Source organism: Pan troglodytes, chromosome 18 (genome assembly GCF_028858775.2).
Source record: "Pan troglodytes isolate AG18354 chromosome 18, NHGRI_mPanTro3-v2.0_pri, whole genome shotgun sequence".
NCBI classification, from domain to species: Eukaryota; Metazoa; Chordata; class Mammalia; order Primates; family Hominidae; genus Pan; species Pan troglodytes.
This window is the reverse complement of record NC_072416.2, coordinates 3,242,528-3,262,983: the sequence shown is the minus strand read 5'-3', so window position 1 is coordinate 3,262,983 and position 20,456 is coordinate 3,242,528. Positions and strand designations below refer to the sequence as shown.

Genomic DNA, 20,456 nt, shown 5'->3' with positions numbered 1-20,456 from the left:
CTCCCACACCTGCAGGGGGAGTTTTAGGCCACTGGTTAAGTAGAGTGATCCAGAAGCACTGCCCCTGCCTGAGGTCACGGTCTGCACCCTGACTCCAGGCCCAGGCCACGGCCATGCCTTCCAGGGTACCTGCGACCACCCTGCTCACCCTGAGGTGCTCTCGGAGGCTAGAGGCCATTCATGCTAGGAGCGCGCACTCTGCGTGGGGCGGACCACACAGAGCGGCCCTCTCTGGGCTGGGCTCCCCGAGTTCTGCGGGGCCTCCAGGCGTGGGTGGGAGTGGCTGAGGGGGTGCAGAGCTGCTGTGGACGCCCCCCGGGGACATGGCCCTGCTGCCTAGAGCAGCCTTGCTGACAGAAGCCTCGGCTCACGCCCCCCTGCCCGCCGAGCTCCCCCACGGGTACCGAGACCGCGTGTGCCCCAACACTCCCAGCAGGAGCTGCAGGAATCCGTGTTGAAGTGCTCAGCCTGGCCCGGCCAGCTTCCACGCAGTGTATCTTGTGGCTGGTGCATCCCCGTGTCAGGCAGGCGCCCCTTTCCAGCCTGCCCCCTCAAGGCTCACACAGAGCACAGGGGCTGGGGCTGCTCCTGGCTGACTCCCAACAGGGAAGCTCAACACAACCTTTTATCCTCCTGGTGTCCCAGGACCCACCCAGCAAGGATTTGGGCCAGGAGATCCTGTAATGCCTTTAACTGCGACCAGGGGCCGTGGGCTGCCAGCCCGCTCAGACTGTGGGTCACCAAGCGCCCTCAGATATGGGGGCCCGCTAATGTGGGAATAATATATATCCAGGTTGGCGTCGCCCGTGAAGACTGTAAATGTCACCATTAGGGGAACCACGTCTGAATCCCATCCGGCGGGTGGGAGCCAAGGCTTCTCGCCTTGTCTCCTTGCTGTTTTATTGGTTTTTGTAAGAAGAGAATGTTTTCTCTGTGTGCTGGGGGCTGGGAAGGAAGGGCAGTGCTGGGCCTGGGGAATGTCGGGGTCTCGGGTGGGAGGGGCCTGGGGAACGGCGGGGGCCTAGGGTGGGAGGGGCCTGGGGAACGTTGGGGACTTGGGTGGGAGGGGCCTGGGGAACGGCGGGGAACTAGGGTGGGAGGGGCCTGGGGAACGGGGACTTGGGTGGGAGGGGCCTGGGGAACGTCGGGGGCCTCGGGTGGGAGGGGCCTGGGGAACGTCGGGGGCCTCGGGTGGGAGGGGCCTGGGGAACGCCGGGGGGCCTAGGGTGGGAGGGGCCTGGGGAATGTCGGGGGTCTCGGGTGGGAGGGGCTTGGTCTGGCAGGTGGCCTGCTGCAGGGTGGTTTTGGCCGGCGCGGCTCACGGCCCCAGGCCCGTGCCCTGGCATCACTCAGCAGAGCAGCCCACTGGGCAAGTGCAGGCCTGAGGAGACATCGACCTTCCGTGGGCCTGGATTTCCCACTTGTCCTGGGGTCCTCTTGCCAGGGACAAGCCGTGGCTGGGGAAGACAGGGGTGGCGCCTCAGGGTCAGCAGTGCTCACGGCTGTTCTACCCACGCAGCCGAGGACAGCAGCACCTGCATCTGAGCCCTGTTGTTATGCAGCCCTGTGCTGCCCATCCTCCATGCGCCCCTTACTGGCTTCTGTGATCCTGAGCAAGTTCTGTCTTTCCAGCTTTAAACTGATCACCCACTACCCTACGGCGGTTGTGAGAATCAAATGTCGTAACATGCACTGGAATGAAAGTTCCTTAAAGAGTCGGGGATTTTCCAGATATCTTTCTGTTACTGGTTTGTAATTTAATTCCTTTATTGTCAGAATATACTTGATATGCCTTGAGTCTTTTAAAATTTAGTCAGATTTGTTCTGTAGCCCAGAATATGGTTTGTCTTAGTGAAAGTTCCGTTTGAGCCAAAAATGAACAGACAGTGTTCTGTCAGGATTCATTAGATCAAATTGGCCAATAGTGTTTTTCAACTCTTCTGTACGTCCTCATTTTCTGCCTGTTTTATCAATTATTGAGATAAGGGAGATTGAGATCTCCAACTATAATTATGGATTTGTCTATGTCTGCTTACAGTTCTATCCATTTTTGCTTCATGTCTTTGAAGCTCTATTATCAGGCGCATACGTGTTTGAGAGTCTTCTGACCTCCTGATGAACATTGTGAAATGGCCTCCTGACTGCTGATCATATTCTCTGCTCTGAATTGTGCTTTGTCTGGTGTGACGGTGGCCAGTCCAGCCTTCTCGTCACTCGTGTTTGTATGGTATGTTTTTCCGTCCTTTACCTTTCGGCCTGTGTGTGTCTTTGTGTTTGAAGCGGATCTCTTAGAGCTGGCATATGCCTGGGTCTTATGTTTAAATCCAGTCTGACAAGTCCTGCCCTTTATCTGGGTGTCTGGGCGGTTTGCATCCAGTGCAGTCTTTCCTGGGGAAGGTTTCAGCCTGTTGTCTTGCGATTTGTTTTCTGATCCTCCCATGTGTTCTCTGTTCCTTTTTGTTGCTATTATTTTACACCTTCCTCTGGATTAATTGAATATTTTTGTGACTCCTTTTTATTTTCTTTCTTGGCTGTAACTTTTTTGTCTTATTTGTGTGGTGGTTTTAGGGTTTATAGTATATGCCTTTAATCCATCACAGCTCACCTTCAAGTTATACTATGCCTATCTCATAAATGCTGAAAGAATTTTACAACAATATTCTCCCAACAGTATTTTCCCCTCCTGGCCTTTTGCTATTATTGCCAAACAGTTTGATTAAACAGTCCAGTTATCTTTCAGAGACATTTCATTCAATTGGAAGAACAGCCTCATTGTGTATCCATATATTTACCATTTCCAGAGCTCTTTTTTCCATCCGTGATCATTCTCCCTCCACCTAACATCACCACTTCCAGAGCTCTTCACTCCTGCGTGGAGATCAGGTTTCCATCCGTGATCATTCTCCCTCCACCTAACATCACCATTTTGTTCCAGAGCTCTTCACTCCTGCATGGAGATCCAGGTTTCCATCCGTGATCATTCTCCCTCCACCTAACAGACTTGACATTTCTTCTAGCATAGGTTTGCAGGTGACAAGTTCTTTCAGCTTGTCAATGTCTGACAAAGTCTTTATTTCACCTTCATTTTTGAAAGAGATTGTTGTTGGGTATAAAATTCTAGGTTGACAGGTTTAGTACTTTAAAGATTGTACTCTACTCTCGTCTCATTTGCATTATTCCCTGTGACAACTCCTTATCTACATACTCTGTAACATCTTTATTTGCCTGTAAGATTTTTATCATGAGTTTTAAGCAATATTCGATTATGATGTGTAGTTTGTAGTACTACTTTAAGAGATCTGCTTCAAATACGAAGACACACAGGCTGAAAGGTAAAGGATGGAAAAACATACCAAAAACGTGAATGAGTGACAAGAAGGCTGGACTGGCCACCTTCACACCAGACAAAGCAGAATTCAGAGCAAAGAATATGATCAGGAGTAAAGAGGCCATTTCACAGTGTTTATCAGGAGGTCAGAAGACTCTCAAACACGTATGCGCCTGATAATAGAGCTTCAAAAGACATGAAGCAAAAATGGATAGAACTGTAAGCAGACATAGACAAATCCATAAAGTTGGAGATTTCAATAATAGATAAAGCAGGTAGATAGAAAATAAGGAAGGATGTAGAAGAGCTGAAAAACACTACTAACCAACATGATCTAATTAACATTTGTAGGCAGTTTGTGACAATTTGATTATTTGTCAATCAAACTACAATCAAAGTGATCAATAGTGTCATACTGTCATGCAGTAAAATGTGACCATTTGGTTATTTGGTGTTGTTTTCCTCATATTTTTTGTGCTTGGAGTCTGCTGAGTTGCTTGAATCTATAGGTTTATCATTGTCATTACATTCGGAAAATATTTGGCCAATGTTTCTTCAAATATTGTTTCTGTACCTCTCCAGGATGTGAGGAGGCTTACACGGGTACGAGTGCTGAGCCCTGTCTGGGGTGGAGGGTGTGTGAGTCAGTACTAAGTATCTGTTACCCAAAGACTCAGAAAGACTTTTACTTTGGTTTCTCTAAAATGGGGTTTTCCCACTAACATCAGAGTTCAACACTGTTTGGCTTCTGGATTCAGGCTGTTTCAGAGATCTGCTATTGCCCAACACACCCCAAGCCTCAGTGGCTTAGAGCAGCAGCATCTTTCTCCTGGTCCTGTGATAGGTTCTGCTGGGCAGCTCCTCTTTCTCCTGGTCCTGTGATAGGCTCTGCCGGGCAGCTCTTCTGCTGAGCAGCTCCTCTTTCTCCTGGTCCTGTGATAGGCTCTGCCGGGCAGCTCTTCTGCTGAGCAGCTCCTCTTTCTCCTGGTCCTGTGATGGGCTCCACTGGGCGGCTTCTCTTTCTCCTGGTCCTGTGATGGGCTCTGCTGAGCAGCTCCTCTTTCTCCTGGTCCTGTGATAGGCTCTGCCAGGCAGCTCTTCTGCTGAGCAGCTCCTCTTTCTCCTGGTCCTGTGATGGGCTCCACTGGGCAGCTTCTCTTTCTCCTGGTCCTGTGATAGGCTCTGCCGGGCAGCTCTTCTGCTGAGCAGCTCCTCTTTCTCCTGGTCCTGTGATGGGCTCTGCTGAGCAGCTCCTCTTTCTCCTGGTCCTGTGATGGGCTCTGCTGAGCAGCTCCTCTTTCTCCTGGTCCTGTGATAGGCTCTGCCAGGCAGCTCTTCTGCTGAGCAGCTCCTCTTTCTCCTGGTCCTGTGATGGGCTCCACTGGGCAGCTTCTCTTTCTCCTGGTCCTGTGATAGGCTCTGCCAGGCAGCTCTTCTGCTGAGCAGCTCCTCTTTCTCATGGTCCTGTGATGGGCTCTGCTGAGCAGCTTCTCTTTCTCCTGGTCCTGCGATGGGCTCCGCTGGGTGGCTCCTCTTTCTCCTGGTCCTGCGATGGGCTCCGCTGGGTGGCTCCTCTTTCTCCTGGTCCTGCGATGGGCTCCGCTGCCGGCTCCTCTTTCTCCTGGTCCTGCTATGGGCCCTGCTGGGCAGCTCCTCTTTCTCCTGGTCCTGTGATAGGGTCCGCTGCCGGCTCCTCCTTCTCCTGGTCCTGTGATGGGCCCCGCTGGGCAGCTCCTCTTTCTCCTGGTCCTGTGATGGGCTCCTCTGGGTGGCTCCTCTTTCTCCTGGTCCTGTGACAGGTTCTGCTGGGCAGCTCCTCTTTGTCCTGGTCCTGCGATGGGCTCTGCTGCTGGCTCCTCCTTCTCCTGGTCCTGTGATGGGCCCCGCTGGGCAGCTCCTCTTTCTCCTGGTCCTGTGACAGGTTCTGCTGGGCAGCTCCTCTTTCTCCTGGTCCTGTGATGGGCTCTGCTGCCGTCTCCTCCTTCTCCTGGTCCTGTGATGGGCTCCGCTGGGTGGCTCCTCTTTCTCCTGGTCCTATGATGGGCTCCACTGGGCGGCTCCTCTTTCTCCTGGTCCTTTGACAGGTTCTGCTGGGCAGCTCCTCTTTCTCCTGGTCCTTTGATGGGCTCTGCTGCTGGCTCCTCCTTCTCCTGGTCCTGTGATGGGCTCTGCTGGGCAGCTCCTCTTTCTCCTGGTCCTGTGGTGGGCTCCGCTGGGCAACTCCTCTTTCTCCTAGTCCTGTGGTGGGCTCCGCTGGGTGGCTCCTCTTTTTCCTGGTCCTGTGATGGGCTCCCCTGGGTGGCTCTTCTGCTGCACGTGGTGTCAGGTGGGGTCGTTCACGAGCTGATAGCTAGGCCGGGAGGTCCAGGAAGGCTTCACTTGTACTGGAACCTAGTGCATCTCCCGGTGGCCTTGCCACATGGCTACCATTGGCTTCCTCACAGCTTGGTGGCCTCAGAGTAGAGGGACCTTTAATGGGGTTGGATCTGCCTCTTCAAGGACTGAGCTTGAAAGTTCAGAACATCACTCACGCTGCATTCTCTTGGCCAAAGCTGAGTCCCAAGGTCGGCTGGGATTTCAGGGGAGGCGAGCCATGCTCAGGAGGGGCAGTGGCCACCACAGCTGAGCCTGATGCTCTTCTCTTTTTAACACAGCATTGGGTCACGTCAGCCCCATGTCTGTTACATTTGTCACCGTCTTTATCACTCAGTGTCATTTTTCTCCATCTGCAATTGCCTTGGTGGGAAGTGGGGGTTCCACGTCCACAAAGGCATCGCACTGTGTCCCTGCTGTGGCCCCTTCCCAGGTGAGGTTCTGAGAGCCGGTGGCAATTACCACTTTGGGACACAAACATCCAAGGGCCGCTTCCCACGGGGACGCTTGTGATTGGCTTGTTCCTGGAACACATGGGACCTCCTTCTTCATCCCAAGACCCTCACCTGATAAGCATAAGCAGCCCCCGCTCCCCTCCCCGTCAAAGCTCAGCTGACACACGTCAGCAGCCCCAGCATGCAAGAGGGAAGGAGAGGTTAAAGTCCCCCACCCCAAAAGCCAGACCAAGAGCTGGGACTTCAGGTGTGGGCCTAGCCCTGGAGATGCTTGTTCCCAACACCTGGCCAAGCCTGCTGCCTCCTGCATGGGTCTCGCCGCAACCCCAAACACGCAACAAGCAGCCTAAAAGGGAAGTGGCAGACCAGGCCTTCCGGTTCTTCTCTGGCCTTTCCCTGTGGGCACTAGGGGGTGGGTCCCACATGGGGCACTCAAGCCCTAACAGACGACGCTCATTCTCCCCCAAGATCTGCTGCCTTCTAAGTCCCTAAACAGGTGTCATCCCCTTCACTCTTTCCTCATGTTTTTCTTATTTAAAATTGTCTTTTTAGGAGAAGTTTGCAGGCTGTTTCCTGAGGTCTGGGCCAGCAGCACCACCATGCCCTGACCCACCATTCCCCTGGCCGCGGGCTGAGTGTCCCGGCTGCACGGGAGCTCCTGGCCTTGCCTGCAGCGTGCGACACTGCCACACCCACCTCACGGCTCACAGCCAAGTTTCAGGTCATGATGTTTTCTCCTAGCCTCAGTATAAACAAAAATAACTCTTTGCCCTCTAAGCAAATGAGCAGAGGCCTCAGGACCCTCCCCAGCCCACGGCTCTTGGGGTGCACTGGGGCCCTGTGCCCGGACACCCCCTCGGGTGTGCACATGGCCGCCTCTCCTGCGCTTCCCACACCCCTACCCCGGAGTGAGCGCTGCCCAGCACAGCCCCTATGTGCGCTTTCTGCCACCTGGGGACCCCGACTTCCACGTAGCCTCTCTGGACCCTGGGAGTCCCAGGATCTGGGTGCGGACTCTGAAGCGTCTGGGGGCCGCCTCCCTCCCTGCAGGGCGTGTTCATTGTTGTCCCTAGTGGGGTTTCTGCAGCTGTGCCAGGCCCCATGGCTCCTGTGGGCTGTGCTAGCAAGGCCTTCAGCCCTGAGCAGCACGCGGGCAGGCCCCTCCACAAAGCCAAGCAGAGCGTGCAGCATCGTCCATCTCGGGCACTCTTCCCACCACCACCCTGGGCTCACCGACTCACACAGCCCTGGCAGTGCTACTCTGGGTCCTGTCGTTGGGGGCTTCCAGAAAACAGCGTGTGGGGGCCTGGGCCCCATTTGCCAGTGGGGTGTTCTCACTCCAGACAAGTCTGCACAACCACTCTGACTTGATTGATGGATCGACTGTCTGATACAAGGTCTTGTTCTGTTGCCTAGGTTGAGTGCCGTGGCACAGTCGTGGCTCACTGCAGCCTCCGCCTCCTGGGTTCAGGCGATCCTCCTGACTCAGCCTCCTGGGTAGCTGGGGCTACAGGCACGCGCCACCATGCCCAGCTAATTTTTTATAGAAATGGGGTCTTGATACGTTGTCCAGGCTGGCTTCAAACTCCTGGGCTCAAGTGATCTGCCTGCATTGGCCTCCCAAAGTGCTAGGATCACGGGCATGAGCCACCGTGCCTGGCCTTGATAGTTTTGAATTATGATGCAGGGCAAGTTCCCACCCTTCCTCCTGGCTGGGCTGCTGAGTGGGACCCTAGGTGTGGGGACTCCTCTGTGCCTTGGCCTGGGAGGCTTCCAGGTCTCCACAGCCAGGTCTTGCGCTTAGAGCCTTGAGCTGGGCTCGGGACCCGGGCCCCATTCCTGCTGGTCCCCAATCGGCACGTCCCCACCTACGTGTCCATCCCCAGGGAAAGGGCATCCTGAGCCTGAGGGGCCGCCTGTGGACCCCGGCTCTTGGGGGTTGCAGCTTGGCCGCCTGTGGGCAGCAGGCGGCGCGTTCTCTGACTGCCTGTGTTCTCAAGTTGGGCACGGGGTTTACAGGTGTCGTCTCTTCTTCAGCTGGGGTGTGTATTCTTTGCTTTTAGATGGTAAAGATTTTAAGACAAAAATGAACACTTTGCTTTCGCTTCAAAAGCTCCCTGAATGTCTCTTGGCCCCTCTTAGCGTGGCAGGTGGGCTCCACGTGTGCAGGGCCAGGCGGGCCGGGGGGATCCTGTGTGCCGTAGGGGCCGGGGTCAGGGGGCCAGGGACCCACAAGCCTATCCCTAGCCCCGCCCCCCGAGATCGGCCAGGCACCTCACGGCCCCTCCTGTCCCTGCAGACCCAGCCGGTGCCCAATCCTGTGGCGTACTACCTGCACCACTCACCCTGGTGGTTCCACCGCTTCGAGACGCTCAGCAACCACTTCATCGAGCTCCTGGTGCCCTTCTTCCTCTTCCTCGGCCGGCGGGCGTGCATCATCCACGGGGTGCTGCAGATCCTGTTCCAGGTGAGCCCGGGCCGCCCGCCCTGCCCCCTGTGTCCACAGAGACGCTGGCCCGTCGCCCTATTTCTGGCTGCCCCGCTGTCTGGGAGGACCCTGGGGCATTACAGGCCCCCTTTCTTGGGGACAGCCTGTCCTCCCCAGCCTTCGTTTGTGTCACGGGCCCCACTGCAGCCCTGTCCCGGGCTGCAGGCTGAGGGTCTCCTTCCCAGGCTTCCTCCAAGGACTGGCTCCTCCCAAGAGCGTTTCCTGCAGCTGCGAGAGGCCTGGCCATGTCCTGGGCTCCACAGTGGGACGGGGTCAGCACGCCAAGGCCCTGTGTGGACACCCCCACATTCCTGGGATCCACTCCTAAGATTCTTCCATTCTAGAGGTTTCCTTTCAAGTGTTCGTGTCAGTCCACGGGGAACCAGGGTCTGAGAGAGGCCAGGGTCATTTGCCTCCATGTGGGTGAGGGGCTGCCTCCCCCAGCCCCCGGAACCCCGGGTACCCCCTAATGCCCCGTCCTGCCCACAGTCACCGCCATCCCTGCCCCACAAGCCCCCTGCATTGAGGGTGCCTTGAAGGGCAGAGCCACCCCCACGCTGCCTCCAGGGGGTCTGGGCCAGTCCCGGGCCTTTGCTTTTCCCTGTAAACGCTACATTCTGACTGTCAATTCCCAGGGAACACGTAGTGGGGATTTTAAAGGTGGTTCTCTCTCTCGATTGTTTCCATGGAGGTGTAACATACAGCCAGGGCAATGCACAGGTCCAGGTGGCGTTCTACGTGCTCTGGAAAACAGATGTACCTGGGTGTCCCACGCCCCTTCCCCTGCCCTGCCCGCCCCTGCCCCCGCCCTTCCCCTGCCCTGCCCGCCCTCCCCCTGCCCTGCCCGCCCTCCCCCTGCCCTGCCCGCCCTTCCCCTGCCCTGCCCACGCCTGCCAGAGCACCGCCGCCTAGAGGGGCAAAGCTCCGTCAGCAGGCACGGGTGCCACGCCACGTTGGTGCACGTGGGGGCGCCCATGGTTGTTGGCCGGGTCCTGTTTCATGGTGCGTGCCTGCGGTCGGTTCACCCATCCCGTCTGTGCACGTGTGGTGGTTTCTGGTTTTCACCACAGCCTGCCGTGCAGAGGCGCAATCTCCTCATCCTGTGGATGTATTTTCAAGGGCGCTACTGTATCGTGAGCAGGCCTGTGATTCACCTTACTGGAAGCTGCACATGTCCAGGGTGGCTGTGCCGTTCTTGACCCCTCCCCCCAGCAAGGACCCTCACTCTGGCCGCCAGGGCCCTGAGCAACTTCTGACCCCCTCGGGCTTTTCCACGTTAGCTGCTCGGAGGCTGGCACCGGTGCCCATCAGGTGATTTCCCTGTGGGCATCGATGTCGCCGTGAATCTAAGTGGGAAGAACGGACTTGCTCACAGATCGTCCCCCATCCAGGACCGCACGTTTCTCTCTGCAGCTGCTCAGGGCTCCTGGAATAGCTTCAGTCGGTTCCATGTAGCCGGACCCCACGCGCATCTGGGGGCCCCTGGAATAGCTTCAGTGGATTCCTTGTGGCCGGACCCCACGCGCATCTGGGGGCCCCTGGAATAGCTTCAGTGGATTCCTTGTGGCCGGACCCCACGCGCGTCTGGGGGCCCCTGGAATAGCTTCAGTGGATTCCTTGTGGCCGGACCCCACGCGCGTCTGGGGGCTCCTGGAATAGCTTCAGTCGGTTCCGTGTGGCCGGACCCCACGCGCGTCTGGGGGCCCCTGGAATAGCTTCAGTCGGTTCCGTGTGGCCGGACCCCACGCGCATCTGGGGGCCCCTGGAGTAGCTTCAGTGGGTTCCGTGCGGCCGGACCCCACGCGCGTCTGGGGGCTCCTAGAATAGCTTCAGTCGGTTCCGTGTGGCCGGACCCCACGCGCGTCTGGGGGCTCCTGGAATAGCTTCAGTGGATTCTGTGTAGCCGGACCCCACGCGTGTTTGTAGGCCGCAGCTCTGAGGTGACTTCTTTTTGTGGATGTTGTAAATGGTGCCCTTTTAAGTCACACTTCCTCCTCTTGGTGGCTAAGTGTGGGACTCTGGTGACCTTGACCAGACAACCTCTGCACTGGTACTACCCCGTCTGTCTGCGGGTCCCTCAGAGACGCGTCCTGTGGGTGATCTAGGGATTCTGCCGGTTCTGCGTCCATCCCTTTCTCCCCTGCTGGGCGGGGTCGAGTGCTGTCCTGGGTCTGGGGTCCCACAGCAGGGAGGGCCCCCCACCCCGCGCACTGCCTCTCACGATGCCGGCTGTGGGTTGTTTTCGTGGCTGCTTTTATTCACTTCTCCTTTGTGGGTTTTTAGCCTTGAATGGATGTTGAGTTGTGGCGTTTCTCCATCAGTCACGAGATGACTTGTTCTTTCGTCTGTAACGTGGCAAGTTATATTAATGCTGTGGATGCTGAAGCAAGTTCACATTTCCAGAACATCTGAGCCTCTTCCTCTGCGGGAGTCTGGAAAGCAGAGGTGACCGTCCCTCACACCTGGCAGTGCTCCTGCATGAGGCCACCTGCGCCGCCAGGGTCTCTGTGACTGATCACCCTTGCGGGCCGCAGGACACGCAGAGCTTCCATTCCTTCTTGACTTGAGGCAGTTTTTGTGGTGAACATTTCCCTGGGAATTTGTTCATCTGTTTTCAAATCTGTTGGCAAAAAAAGTCATAGTATTATCTTAGTTTTATAGCCTCTCAAGTAGCCGGGACTACAGGTGCCACCACGCCCAGCTATTTTTAATTTTTTGTAGAGATGGGGGTCTCGCTATGTTGCCCAGTCTGGTTTTGAACTCCAGGGCTCGAGCACTCCTCCTGCCTGACCTCCTAAAGTGCCGTGACTGCAGGTGTGCGCCCGGCCTCAAGGCCTGTGTCCTCATTGACGCGCATCTCCTGAGACAGCGGGGAGCAAGGTCATGCTTAGGGTCAGCGTGGCCGTCTTTCTCTTTTAAGTAACAGGCCCGTATATCTCAACTGACATATGTGGACGTATTTCCACATCTTTGTGTTTTTCTCTTTGTTCTTTGTATCTTTCTCTCTCATTTTTTTCTGTTATTTTCCCTCCTCTAATGGATAAGGAAGACCCTCCGTTTTCTCAGTGGTTATCAGCCATGTTAACTTACTGAAGGTCTCAGTTTGGGCAGCATCTTTGCCACCATGACCCTCCGAGGTCCTCAGCCCGCCCAGCCCGCCTCTGTCCGCCCCAAGCCACCTGCGTCCTTTGCTCCAGTGTTTCAGCTCTGTTTCGTTTTATTAATTGACTTATTTTAGAACAGTTTTAGGTTTTTGGAAAAACTGTGCAGAGACTACAAAGGTTCCTTTATCCCCCCCTCCCAGTTTCTCTGCGCTCAGCACCTTGTATTGGCCAGGACCTTGTATAGTTGATAGTCAGGACTGATAAACTGTTGCCAACTAGAGTCCCCGGCTGACAGGAGAGCCATTGGCAGTGTTGCTCATTCTGTAAGCTCCGACAAACGGACGACGACGCGTGTCCCCATCACAGCTTCATGCAGAGTCGGTTGTGGCCCTGGAAGTTCTCTGTGCCCCGTCGACCCTCCGTCTCCACGGTGCTGCCTCTTCCGGACGTCCTAGAGTGGGAAGCATCGTGCAGCCTTTGCGGACTGGCTTCCTGCCCTCCACGGCCGCGCGTGGGCTCCCGCACCTCCTGCAGGCTCCACCGCTCGTTTCTCTTCGGTGCCGAGACGCCCGTGCCCCGCACGTGCCCCACACGTGCCCCGGTTTGTTTCTCCACTCAGCCTCGGAAGGGCCACAGACGGAGCCCCGGGCACATGTGCTTCCCACAGGGCGCACAAGGAGGGTTGTGCTGAGCAAAGGCGTGGGGCCAGGGCTGGCTGTGCCAGCCCCGGGTCCCACTGCCACCCAGGGAGGGGTGTCCAGCCTGAATGGAGGGGTGTGTCCCAGGATTCCTGACCTGGGTGGGGCCACGCATACGGGTGACTCCTGAGCCGTCTTCAGCCATGCGGTCCTGGGGTCCCAGCTGCTGGAGGAGGGCAGGGCTGGAGACTCCCGGGAGTCACCCTGACACCCCACACCTCCTGCGTGGGCTGTGCTGCCCCAAGGTCCCGCCTGCCCCTGCCAGTGGAGAACACAGAGATGCCCACGCCAGGCTCGGGTGTGGTTCCGAGGCCGGTCCAAGGGCACCCCTGGACACACAGCCCAGGCAGGGGTGTTGGTCTGCTTGGCTCCGTGGCTGCCTGGCAGTGGGGAGTGCTCAGGATCCCACCTCCCGCTTACATGGCCCGTGTACCCTGTAGCGTCCCTCCCTCAGGCTGTGCTGGCCAGTTCCACCACTGCCCCTGTCCAGATAAGCTGATGCTGGCTGGGAGAAGCTCTCATGAAAAGCGAGGTGCTGAATTACTTAAGTAAATGGAGAAAGTGGGAGTCACTTGAGGGCTGAGCTACCGTGACATGGAATGGGGAGGTGACCCTTGAACCAGAGGCTCAAAAACCTCCTTGTGACCCTTGAACCAGAGGCCTCAAAAACGTTCTTGTTTATTCAGAACGCAGGAACCTGGCCAGGGGGTTAGATGAGAATTGGACCAACGGGCCCTGGTGCAGGCAGACAGGGACCCTCCCAAGCATGACAGCCAGGCTGCGGGTTCCCTTAGTGCCGGTGCTGGCCCAGTTTTGGAGTCCGCTGCCTGGTGGGGTGAGTGGCGGTGGACAGAGCTGGGCCTCACTGCACCTGGGACTCTGAGCACCACCCCCAAAGACCTGGCACAGGCAGCGCCTCCCTTCCAGGCCTCGGAGGTCAGGCCGCGTCATCCTCTCCAGCCCCACACTGTGTCCAGGGCGAGTTGGAAGCACCAGGGTCGTGGCCGTGCTCTGCGGCGTGGCCTGGCGTCCCCCTTGGAAGACAAGATGGTCGGCCGGCAGTCCCGGCTGCGATGTATCCTGCCCCCTCACAGGCAGTGTGGGGTCTTGAACTAGGGCTTTTGCCCCCACAGGTGTATAGGGCAGAGGGTGTTTGGGGGATGATATGGTGTGGGGCTGAGAGTGACCCGCGCCCTCCAACATTGTAGTGTCCTGGCCGGGGCCGCGTCCTCCCCTGTGCTGCGCTGTGCCAGCCGAGTGCCCTGACACTTCCGAGCACCGCCTCCCCGGAGCCCGTCCTGGTTCCGTGTGTTCCCATCTGAGCGCCGCCTCCCCGGAGCCCGTCCTGGTTCCGTGTGTTCTCATCTGAGCGCCGCCTCCCCGGAGCCCGTCCTGGTTCCGTGTTCCCATCTGAGCGCCGCCCCCCTGGAGCCTGTCCTGGTTCCCGTGATCCTTCCGTTGGGGAGTTGCGGCATGAGCAGCCTCCCTCCTCCCACGCAGTTTACACAGCTGTTCCGGAGGGTTCTGCGGATCCCTGGGGCCGCTGCCTGCCTGGAGAGGTGCACATGAGCAGTGACCGCAGAGCCCGGCCGCCCAGCCAGCACCCCACGGGAGCCATCGGCTTCCACTAGGGCACTGGGGACAGGGAGACGCAGCCCGGGGCCGCCAGGGCGGGAGGGGCAGGGGGTGAGCTCAGGTCTGGAGCCTCTGAGGTGCCTGCTCACAGGGGGCTGTCCGGCCCCACCTCACCCCGCCCTGCCCAAAGGGCTCCTTGCCCTGTGGTGGCTGCACCCCATGCCCCCTCAAGACAGAGGCCCGGAGGCCCTGCCAGCCCCCCACACACAAGCCGGCTGTCCTGAGGCTCTGTCCCAGAGCTGGGCTCACAGGCCCTTAGCTGTGTTTCGGTTGTGATGAAACAACACAGATAACGCAAAGTTCATGCTTTTGAAGTGAACTCGGGGGCGTCCAGTACGTTCACAGCGTGACGCAACCACTGCCTCCGCGTGGTTCCAGAACTTCCCATACCCCCCCACACCCGGCAAAGGAGACCCTCACACCTGCCGCCGGGCCTCCACCAGCCACTGGGAGCTTCATCTCTGGATTCCCCTGACTCGGACGTTCCATGCAACTGGCATCCTACGATGTGCGGCCTCCGTCCAGCCTCCCTCCCTGAGCACCATGACCCTGGGTCTGTCCCTTTCAGGGCACGTGCTGAACTCCGATTCCTTTGCAAGGCTGGATGCGTTTCCGTGGGTCAGGCACAGGGTTCTGGGTCACTGCTGTCGTGGACACTGATGGACTCGTGTTAGACCTCAGCAGATTCTCTCTACACCTCCCACCATGTTCTCCTGCCCTCATCTCCTCTCTGTGACACCGAAGAGAGACCTGGGTTCAGGCCCACCAGAGTGCCCACCTGGAACACAACGCATTTCCCCGGTGGAGAGTCCCCGTGAGCGCAGTTGTGTCCTCGGCGGAGGGTCCCCGTGAGCGCAGTCGTGTCCTCGGCGGAGGGTCCCCACAAGCCACCTGTTCTCCGTGGCAGCTGACAGGCAGGAAGCTGCATCCAGAGACGCCACTCTTCCTTCTTGGGGTCATGCGCCGTTGGCCTCGGAGCACCTGCTGCTCCGTCTCTTGGGCCCAGGATTCCATCACCTCAAGCTCCTCTTCCTGTGCCGGCCTTGGGGACCCCCTCGGGCCTCGCCTCCGCTCCCAGCCACCGGCGGGGTCATCTGTGAGCCGCACAGCCTTGTGAGGACTCCGCCGGCGGGGGCGAGCACAGATGGGCCGTGAGAAGATTGATTTCCCTCTGAGGAGATGGCTCAGTGACGCTAGAAGAAAAACAAGGAAGACAAGGTCCCCCAGGAGCGCTCAGGCCGTGCACTCTACGCGGAACTGCGTTTTCATAACAAAACAGCCGACCAGATGGAGGGAGAGAGATGCTCCAGAGCAGCTGAACGGGGCGCAGCTAGGGATGCCTCTGCACGGAGCAGGGCCCCGAGCCCCGAAGCTTTCTTAGAAACAGGATCTGATGCCCAGATCTGTGCTCTCTGGAGCCCTAGTTCCCTGAGGCTAGAGTTCCCCACTGAGTCCACATCAGGATGACCCAAGGAGGCTTTGGAAATACGCTCAGGCGGGGCCCACCCTGACCAATGCAGGCAGGCGCTCAGGGCTGGGTGCTGCTCAAAGCTCCTGATGGTTCTGGCGTGGCCGAGCATCCGAACGGGCCCTGGCTCAGGCTGTGCCCCAGGTCGCTTTGGTCCCATCTGCCAGTCAGGCTGACCACAGGGAAGGGCCAGAAAGACCCGAACTTTTCCCACCAGGACATTCCAGTGTCACCTGTGGCGGCTCCTCCAGAGCATCCCCAAGAGTGGGCCCAAAGGTCAGACCTCAGTGCCCAGCCCTGCACCCTCCCTGTTACGGGAGCTCAGGGGCTCCCAGCCGCCCCACCCCAGACCAGCCCTGGTCACACTCAGGACGGAGGGCATGGGGGTCTGGACCGGCAGAGGGGAGCTGGTGGCAGAGGTGGCTAACCCCAGCAAGGGGAGGCGGGGCTGTTTTTGGCACAGGGGTTTAGTAACCTTGTAGACAGTGGAGAATAAGAAATAACTGTTTTGGGGCTCAGAACCAGGAAAGCTATTTTTCCCAATTCACCCAGGGAGAGCCATGAATGCACAGTTCATAAAACACCATCACTGCCCATAAAACTGATTGTGGCTGCCCTCACGAGTCCCTTCATCTTCATTAGACATCGGTGTCCCTGCCCTCAACCTTCCTCCTGAGTTACGGGGATTAAGGCTGGGCTTTGATGCATCAACTCTGGCTGACGGAGCTGTCTGAGGAAGCCACGCCCGGGTCCTGCCGGCCCAGGGTCCACCGGCTCAGCTGCAGACCATCACCCATGCGGGGCGACCGGCCACGCAGGCCGCCCCTGATGCCTCCGCGGCAACGGCAGGGGTGAGGTTTGGCAGCACACCTGTGATATCACCCGATGGAGCTGCAGGGACAGCGGCTCAATCTCCAGTTTCGTCACCTAACGATCGCTGGCCCGCGGGGATGTCCAGAAGCGGGTCCCTCTGAGTCCCTCCTGCCGCGGTTTGCCTTTCCTGCCGCAGGTTTACTCACTGCTGCTGAGTCTTTCCTTGGAGCTCTCCCAGCCGTGCTGCTCAGCCAGCCCTGCATGCAGCCCCTCCCCTCTCCTGCTGTTCATCTCTGTGGCACAGGGTCTGGTGTCTGTGTCTCACTTCCTTGCATTTCGTATTTTGGATTGGGGGCGTTACTGGTGGCCCCCCCATGGCCCCTGTTGTCCGTGTCACCCGTCAGCTGAGGGGCGTCCCCGGTACCCACTCTCCAAGCACAGCCTCCTCTGTTTGGACGCAGCAGCCTTCCCCGGGCATGACCCCGGCAGGCGCCCTCTGAAGGTGAGGAGTTCCAGGAGGGCACAGGGTCTGGTGGTCTGGTCCAGCCCCCGCCTTGCGGATCACTAAAGCAAGGGACAGAACCTGCACAGAAACGTGCAGTCAAGGGAGGAATGTTCTGGAAGCACCTGCTGGAAGGCACTGCTGAGGCATCTGCTGTCCCCTCCATGAAGGCACAGCTGGGTTTCAGTTGTGATGCTGGGCCCGAGGGACAACAAGGGCAGAGCTGGGTGCAGCCCCCCCCCCCCCCCCCCGCTCTGGGAAGAGAGGCGCCAGCCCCCCTGCTCCGGGAAGAGAGGCGCCAGCCGCCCAGGGGCCCCACACGAGCCCCTGCACGAGGCTCAGCTGCGGCGTCTCCACAGGCCGTCCTCATCATCAGCGGGAACCTCAGCTTCCTGAACTGGCTGACTATGGTGCCCAGCCTAGCCTGCTTTGATGACGCCACCCTGGGATTCTTGTTCCCCTCTGGGCCGGGCAGCCTGAAGGACCGAGTTCTGCAGATGCAGAGGGACATCCGAGGGGCCCGGCCCAAGCCCAGATTCGGTAGGTGGCTTAGCTGGGGGGCCCTGCCCCAGTGCCCAAGGGCATGAGAAAGTCGGGTGATGCCAGCCCCACAGCCTGCCTGTGTGGGTTGGGGACGCCAGGGTAGGAGGAGAGTCAGCGCTGTCTGCTGTGCAGCGTGCCAGGAACAAGGTGTGTGAGGTCGGGTGCTGCTCCGTCCCTGGGACCCAGGACAGCTGACCCTTAGGGAGCAGCAGCTGGGGTCTCCCCGGGGACAGGCCACGGGGCAGCTGGGAGCCCCACCTGGAAGATGTCACTCCCCTGCCAGGCTCCGTGGTGCGGCGTGCAGCCAACGTCTCGCTGGGCGTCCTGCTGGCCTGGCTCAGCATGCCCGTGGTCCTCAACTTGCTGAGCTCCAGGCAGGTCATGAACACCCACTTCAACTCTCTTCACATCGTCAACACTTACGGGGCCTTCGGAAGGTATGAGCCTGGGGTCCCCGTCCCCTGGAGCTGGGTATATGGGGAGACTCAGCCCTGACCAGCCACATTCAGGCGGGGTTAGAGTACAGGCCCCCATGACCCCAAGTGTCCCCTGCCCCACCCCAGCCTGACCCAGGCACAGGCCGTGCTGTCCCCATGACCGGGCCTAGACACGCAGGCCTCCTCCATCCTGGTCCCATGAGGCAAAGGGGCAGGGCCCGAGGTCACCAGGCAGGTGGGCTGCAGCCCTGGAATGCCTACTGGGGGCGTAAGGGAGAGGCCACCAGGCCCCAACCCCCTGCGTGGGAATGCCGGGTAGTGCCACCTGAACACAGGCACCCTCCCTGCCCTGGGGCCAGCCCCTTGGCCTCTGTCCCCCTCGTGTCCACCCTGAGCTGCCGAGGGGCATGGGGCACATGCCGGCTGCAGCTGGGTCTTCAGGGGCAGAGAACGTGTTCTCGAATGAGCCCCTGGGGCCACAGTTCCCAAAAGTTCTCCTCAGCCCCACCCAGCCTCTCAGTAGCCCCTGACCGGGAGGCAGGTGGAGGCTGTAGCCCTCCACCTGGGCCAGGATGGACAGTTGGGGAACCCCCCCCCCATGCACCCCACTCAGCCCAGCCGGTGTGTGACGTGGGCCTGGCCTGCCTCGGTCTCCCGGCAGCATCACCAAGGAGCGGGCGGAGGTGATCCTGCAGGGCACAGCCAGCTCCAACGCCAGCGCCCCCGACGCCGTGTGGGAGGACTACGAGTTCAAGTGCAAGCCAGGTGACCCCAGCAGACGGCCCTGCCTCATCTCCCCGTACCACTACCGCCTGGACTGGCTGATGTGGTTCGCGGCCTTCCAGGTGGGGGACGGTCCCTGGCGGGCGCGTGGACCCGCCTGTACCCCACCCTCTTCTGCCTGCAGATGGCAGGTTTCTAGAACGCCCACTGAAGGGGCTGGTGGGGAGGGAGGCTGGGGGAGATGGGACCCTGCCTGAGCTGAGAACTGAGCCCACACGACATCCAGGCCCAGCCTTAGGAGGGGCCTCATGTGGGAGCCCAGCCCCACCATCCCCCAGGGTCTGCCAGGTAGTGTCTCATGCCAGGAATCCCAGCCTGGGTGCCATAGCGAGACACTGTATCTACGAAAAATACAAAAGTTAGCCAGCAGCTGAGAGTGGCGCCTGTGGTTTCAGCTACGCGGGAGGAGGAAGGATCGATTGAGCCCAACCGTTGCAGCCTCAAATGATGGCAGCGTTGCATTCCAGTCTGGGGGACAGAGCCAGACCCTGTCTCAGCGAACAGGAAAGAAGGAATCCCCAGGGCTGGGGTTAGCAGAGGCACCCATGGACAGAGCTGCTGTTTCTGTCCTCCCGGTCCTGTCTCAGCCACCAGAAAACTGAGCCTCAGGGAGGCAAGGCCCAGACAGAGGGTGCTGGGGTGGACAGGCTCCAAGGCACCTGGCCAGGGGAGCAAAGCCAGCGGCCGACATGGGAATGAGTGGTCAGGGCTACAAGGAGCACGCGAAGCAGGCAGCCCCTTAAGGGGACCCCAGCCAAAGAACTGGAGTGCGGCTGCCCAGGGAACACACGTCCAGGAAAGCCTCAGGAGGGAGTGGAGGGCACAGCCGAGCGTCTGGAGGGGCTGTGCCTGGACAGCGAGTGGCACAGCCGTCTCCAGCCCGACCTCTCCTCCCAGACGTACGAGCACAACGACTGGATCATCCACCTAGCTGGCAAGCTCCTGGCCAGCGATGCCGAGGCCTTGTCCCTGCTGGCACACAACCCCTTCGCGGGCAGGCCCCCGCCCAGGTAGGACGCCCTCCCTGCCGCTGCTCAGGGGTCTCCCCCAAATCCAGGTGTCTGCTGGGATCCCACCACCTGTACCCGCACCCCCACCTGCTCACAGGAAGCGCCCCTTCCCTCCCGCAGAGGCAGGAGGTGGGGCCTGCTGGGAGCAAAAAGGGCCCCCCACCCCACATCAGCCTTGGCATCAAGGCTGGTCCCACCCCTGCCTCATAGCCCACCTCAAACCAAACCGGCCGTGGTGAGAGGAGCCCAGGACAGCTGCTCTGGGCAGGGTGACCGGGGCTCACAGCTTTGTTGAGGTGTCCTCCAGGTGCCACCTCTGCTCCTGGCCTGGAGAGGCAAGAAGGACAGGCAGGGCCCTCACTCCAGGAGCCCCAGTGGTCCATGGTGAACTGGGCAGGGGACTGCAGTGAGAGCCCTGTGGGCCCTGCAGCCTGGCCCACTCCGGCCAGTGACGTGGTGACATTCCAAGGAGGGAGCCCCGCAGGGTCAGATTCTGAGGAGCCAGAGGTGGTAGCCATGGGGGAAGTCACCCTCCTCTCCATACCAGGGATGACTTTCCAGACTCCACGCGGGGGAGCTGGGGTGCACAGGGAGACACTAAGGACCCTGAGCATTGTGACCAGAGGACAAGGTTTTGGGGAGAGCTGGGGCCTTCAGAAGAGGAGCAGGAGGCAGGGATGGGGCCCCACTGGGGTACGGGAGGGGATCTGAGGACAGTGTGGGGTGGGGTCCAGGGTGGGGCAGAGCATGGAAGATTGGAGACGTCCACGTGACCAGACCTGGGGTGGCCACTCTGACAAGCGTTTGTATCCCCTGCTC

At 59.3% G+C, this 20,456-nt stretch overlaps 1 protein-coding gene across 12 annotated transcripts in view; it reads left to right on the top strand.

Annotated features, from left to right (window-relative positions):
• Positions 1-20,456, top strand: part of LMF1 (lipase maturation factor 1) — a 132,514-nt gene that overhangs the window by 99,847 nt on the left and 12,211 nt on the right. For 8 of the 12 annotated variants that reach the window (XR_010152526.1, XM_024349687.3, XM_024349682.3 and 5 more), the window contains 5 exons: positions 8,456-8,623; positions 17,224-17,404; positions 17,691-17,844; positions 18,506-18,689; positions 19,525-19,637. Coding sequence is in view for 9 of the 12 variants with exons in the window: in XM_024349687.3 (XP_024205455.2) it covers positions 8,456-8,623; positions 17,224-17,404; positions 17,691-17,844; positions 18,506-18,689; positions 19,525-19,637 (800 nt within the window). In the remaining 3 variants the exon portion in view is untranslated. Of the gene's footprint in view, positions 1-6,708; positions 6,878-8,455; positions 8,624-17,223; positions 17,405-17,690; positions 17,845-18,505; positions 18,690-19,022; positions 19,638-20,456 lie in introns of all 12 variants that reach the window. The other 4 variants (XR_010152527.1, XR_010152528.1, XM_024349684.3 and 1 more) reach the window with 3 other exon arrangements.